The following is a 5,093-nucleotide window of genomic DNA, read 5'->3' as shown; positions in this document are numbered from 1 at the left end:
TTCATTATTTGAAAACTGTCCTAATACAACTGATGTACCAAATAGGTGTTGGATTATGGAGGATACCAAAGTGTAAAATTAATGTTGGGAGATGTCAACAAATTCCTACAATTCTCTTATTTGAAGAAAAAAGTTACATATTCATCTTCATAGGGCCAATTTCTATTTTGGAATAATTAAGAGTAAAATGAGTCTTTCTTTCCGTGCCTGACTATTTTACTCTGCATAATATAAACACTTCTGTGCAAGGTCATAAAATAAACACTACACTTGCTTTCACTGAAACCCACAGTCAGTTGATTGACTTCATTGCATAGAAGTGAGCAGACCCATGTTTGGTTTGGTAACAGTCCTGAATGTTAAGAATATGTGTATAGAAGGGTGATCAATCACTTTTATTTCAGGAACCAAGTAGACTTATTGATGTGATTTTTCTGTGTAAAAATTCTTTAGCAATGACATTTTGCAGGTTTCATGTTTTTGGTTACTGTTTATGCAAGCAGCCTTTATTTTAAGTTGATGTAGAAGTAAACACTGGTTGAACATTGCCCTTCAATTGCTAGAAGACCAGTGACTTTATGATGTCAGCGCTACTCTTCAATTGCTAGGAGACCAGTGACTTTGTGATGTCACAGCTTTTTGACTTTGAGAACCATGCTGATGGTCTTGAGAGTTTATCTCTGTACGCCAGCCAAGCAGCATTTGAAGTTGGAGTGTGTAAAGTCAGACAAATGAGAAAAGTATCTGAAGAAAGATCTCTCTGAGATGGCACACATTCCTTCAGAAATTCAAGATGTGCCTCGTAAAGATGTATCAAGTGGTTCCAAAACCTCCATTGGATCGTCTTCGTGTGATTACACACTTACTGGGGACTCAGTTTTGAGATCTATGATTGAAGAATATGCTTTCCAGGCTTTGTCTAAGGAAGCTGGGATAAAAAGGCCACACTACACATTTTCTGTCTCTGAAAGAAATGAGTGGAATGATTTTCTTTCCCTCACTTTTCCACAAAAACTCTGGGCTATAGTTGAAAGTGATCAGTTTGAATCTATTTGGTGGGATGAGAGTGGCACTTCTATAGTGATCAACGAAGAACTCTTCAAGAAAGAAGTCTTGGAAAGAAAGGCCCCTTTCAGAATATTTGAAACTGATAGTATGAAAAGTTTAGTTAGCCAGCTTAAACTTTATGGGTTTAGTAAAAAGCGACAAACTTTTCAAAGATCTGCTTCACTCCCTGACTTTCTGGAAGAAGAAAACAATGTCTCTGTTTTGAGCAAGGTAATCCAAAATTTCCACTTACTGTCAATATGTAAGATTAAATCATGTGACTTAGAAAGCATGTTCACATATGTAGCAAAAACCGAATTTAAAATTGAGATAGCAAACTGTTGAACACGTTTTATTTTTTGAAGTTGAGAACAGCTGGAGGTTAAAATATTTGATACTTAATACACTCTCCTAGCAACTTGAAATCAGATACATGTCCTCAAGCTACTTTAAGTGGTATTTACTGTATATATACAACATATTTTTTAGTTGAGGAGCATACTTATTTCTAACATGTAAGGTGTTAAAACTACTAATGGAGGTGTTGTCTTTGATTCTATTTAATTGGCATCATTAAAAGAATACACTTTTATAGTTTAACTTTGCTTGTCAGTTTTACCTTAGTTTATAAAAAACTAAATAATTGTATCCTTTGATTTTAGTTACAGATCTACCATAATCCAAATTTCAAAAGAGACTATCCCCAACTTTCAGGAAGAATGAAAAGAAGAGTTGGGATTAGCAATGTGTTTCCGAAATCTTCACTAGTTCCAGATTACGAGAAGAAGCATGTTAAAGCAAGGGTCAACACAGATGATCGTAACTCTGGTTTTCATGCTCAAACTAGTGGAGAGAGTCCATTTTCAGCTTCCACCAGTTTAAGTGTGCCTTTCCCACAAAAGACTTATACCAGCCAGATAGTCCCTAAAACAAGCGCCCTACTTCCGCGTGACTTTCCTTCCCCATCAATATCAGTTAGACAAAGAGAACAGAACGTGGTAGATCAACCTGCTGTTTTAAACCAGTTGAGCATTTTTAATTGGCACTTCCATAGCACCTACACTCAAGCAAATGGCCACGTTGAGGACTTTGCTACTACCGCTACATCTACTCCTCAGAACCACATCGTATCTCCATTATGGAGCAGTTCTTTTGGACTGATGGTGGAGCCTTCTACATTTCCAGACAGGTATAGCGATATGTCAGCCCATGACAGTCCTCTTCCTAACCAGCAACAGAGAGGCAACTCAAGGTCCCCAGTGCCAACGATCGCTTATACACCCACCTCCTCTCTTTCAAGTCAATTCATCAACGATATTCCTTATGTGAAAACCATGCTAATTAAAACTGACCTATCAAATAAGTATCAGCTTATGGAACCTAATGAAGATTAAAATTTACGTTGGGAGATGTCAACAAATACCCACAATTCTTGTATTTGAACAATAAAGTTACACGTTCCTCTGCACAGTTTTGTTTTCTATTTTGAAACAATGAAGAGTAAATTAAGGCTTTATTTCAATGTCTGGCTATTTCTCTGCACTCTTTTATAAACTCTTCAGTTCAAGAAAACATCCGTTAGGCATCCTAGGTAAATGGCACCTAGCCTATTGTTTCTAAGCAAGAAAATGAGAACAAAGGGAAAAGAGGTAATGGATGGAAAGTGATTTGGGAAATCATCCCTGCTGAAATGAATGGGTGTCTAAATGAGGATGGTACGGGTGAAGGAACACATACAAATAAAATCAAAACAAGTGCACCTACACAGTACGAACCTTAGTGCGTTCACAGTTACATGATATTCTATTACGTATCGGTAGAGTCTTAAGATAGAGAAGGAAATGGTGCCCCGCTCCAGTATTCTTGCCTGGAGAATTCCGTGGAAAGGGGCTCCTGGTGGGCTGCTGTCCATAGGGTCACACAGAGTTGCACACAACTGAAGTGACTTAGCAGCAGCAGAGTCTTAAGACATTAGACAGGAGATTGTCTTCATTCTAGAAATTCATTTCATACTTGAAAATATAAATATTGTAGCATGTCCAAAATTAGGAGAGCCGTTATACCATCACTGTGATACCAACGATTACAGGACATAATCAGTGACTGGACCATGGCCAGCACAAGATAGGTATTTTACAAGTGGTACTGTATAGGGTCATTTTAGCTCTGCTCTCCTTAAGGCGTACCTTTATTTCCTGCCACCATGATTCCACCCTATATTTCCTAATGCATATTTAGATTTTGCTTATCTGTTCCCTCAGAGACAAAATAAATTCCTCTGGTGATTGCAGCACCTCAGGATGGTTAACAAGTTCTTTGAAGACATGATATTTGTTTTCCGTAGTAGTTTCAGTACCATTCTCTTACACCGTGCTTCTGGAGCTACAATCACACACACTGCTTTCAGATGTGCTAAGCCCCTTCTCACAACTTTGCCTCAACTCTTTCTTGGGGTTGGAAGGAACCTCTGTTCGCCCTCCTACCAAGGTGAGCACGGATATCAGGTCTTCAATGTGTTTGGGGTCTACCCTCTTTTCTTTGTGTATCTTTCACATCAGCTAAAACGTGTACTTACTGAATTATCAACAAGGAAATGTAATCACGAATCAAATGCTATATACATTACTCAACAACATCCTATAACCTGCACTATTATCATAATTGACCTTTCCTACTTACTGAGAATCTTTTCCCAGTTGATAAATATATATCTTATATGTCCATGAATGTCAAATGTGGGAATTCAAATTATAAAATGATTGCTGCTCTCATGAAGTTTACAGTCTATAACAACCCATACTAGTCATGTTGTTTCAGGCCCCAGTTCCCTAAAATTCAGTAGTAGTTATAGAGATATTTATGAAAAAAACAAACAAACAAAAAAGAATCATTCATTTTAATTCTCTAGAAAAGTCATGGAGTAAGGAGGGATCAAAATCAATGGCTGATCCTTCACATAGTTCACAATGAAAGAAGATGAGCAGAGTGTCTGCCAGTTGGACCCCCCAGACTGTCATGAACACTACCTAGAAATCTTGGCAATCTCCACTTTGTGGCCATTTCTTTAGACAGTAGTAGCAATATCAAGTCATGGCCCTGTTTTGGTATGGTAACCCACATAGGACAACACCAAGTTAAGTTCACCGTTCTCATGTTTGGGGCTAATGCAGAGTGAAAGCTGTGGGCTATTTGTGTAGATAAGGGAGGTGTCCAAACAGCACACGCTTTTTCTTTCACTGAAAACTTTCATTAAATTTGGCTGAGAACACTATACTTTAGAGAGGTAAGCATTTTGCAGCAATTGTAAGAGTTATTGAAATCGGTGTCCTTAGTTATCCTTTCAAGCGCAAAGTCCAATGGTCTGGTTTTCGATTTCAGGCATCTTACTATGGAGCCAAATTTGCATGCTTTGAGAAATAGCACCTTAAAAGCAATCACATCTTCTATTTCATTGCCGTGTACTGATTATTCCTGCTCACTCCCTTTGATCTTCTTTTCCTGTTCTGCTTTGAGGGGCAGGTCCTTCTCAAAAAGAATAGGATTAATTCCCTTAGTGCTCTGTGGTAACTTGGAAAAGGCATGGATAAGGACATGCAATATATTATGTGGGAAAGCTACTGTTTTTGTTCCCTCCTGAAAACATAGTATTAAATTGTACCTCAATTGTCCTACCACGGGAAGCCTGGTTACATGATGCATTACCTTGGTCATCAATTCCCATATGGCTTTAACATATCAGTACCTTTAATTCTCAAAAGCTTATAGAGAAAGTATCTCAATACAGTAGGGAAATATTATACATGAGTTCAGTGTTCTTTCCCGTACTTATTTATTTTATAATTTGTGCCTAAAATAGTAAAAGTGAGAACAAAAATTCAAGTGAGTTAACGCAGTGAGTTAAACACAGAAGATTGAGACAAGAGGTAGAAAAATTGATGGGAGAAGATCAGAGGATGAAATTGGGTGCTTATAATGGAACAAGCAAATGTGTAACTGCAGGGCCTAAATAGCTCAATATGACTTCACTATTGTTACCCTACAAATTA

General features: G+C 37.8%; 1 protein-coding gene across 1 annotated transcript; it reads left to right on the top strand.

The window, feature by feature from the left end:
* The first annotated feature begins 631 nt into the window (after positions 1 to 631).
* LOC145537614 (heat shock transcription factor, Y-linked-like) lies at positions 632 to 2,515 on the top strand. The gene is made up of 2 exons (XM_081568313.1): positions 632 to 1,278; positions 1,710 to 2,515. Exons 1-2 carry the CDS (start codon positions 766 to 768, stop codon positions 2,439 to 2,441), a joined length of 1,245 nt encoding a protein of 414 aa, XP_081424439.1. The 5' UTR covers positions 632 to 765; the 3' UTR covers positions 2,442 to 2,515.
* The last annotated feature ends 2,578 nt before the right edge of the window (positions 2,516 to 5,093 follow it).

This window comes from Giraffa tippelskirchi, chromosome Y (genome assembly GCF_054371585.1).
Source record: "Giraffa tippelskirchi isolate mGirTip1 chromosome Y, T2T-mGirTip1v1.2.pri, whole genome shotgun sequence".
Taxonomy (NCBI): Eukaryota; Metazoa; Chordata; class Mammalia; order Artiodactyla; family Giraffidae; genus Giraffa; species Giraffa tippelskirchi.
The sequence above is the reverse complement of the archived record's forward strand: the minus strand, read 5'-3'. Positions and strand labels throughout refer to the sequence as shown.

Bases quoted from the DNA above. Each gene is read 5' to 3' on its own strand.
- LOC145537614 (XM_081568313.1), top strand. From the start codon at position 766: ATGGCACACATTCCTTCAGAAATTCAAGATGTGCCTCGTAAAGATGTA. The intron at 1,279-1,709 runs GTAATCCAAAAT...CTTTGATTTTAG, and splicing joins ATGTCTCTGTTTTGAGCAAG to TTACAGATCTACCATAATCC.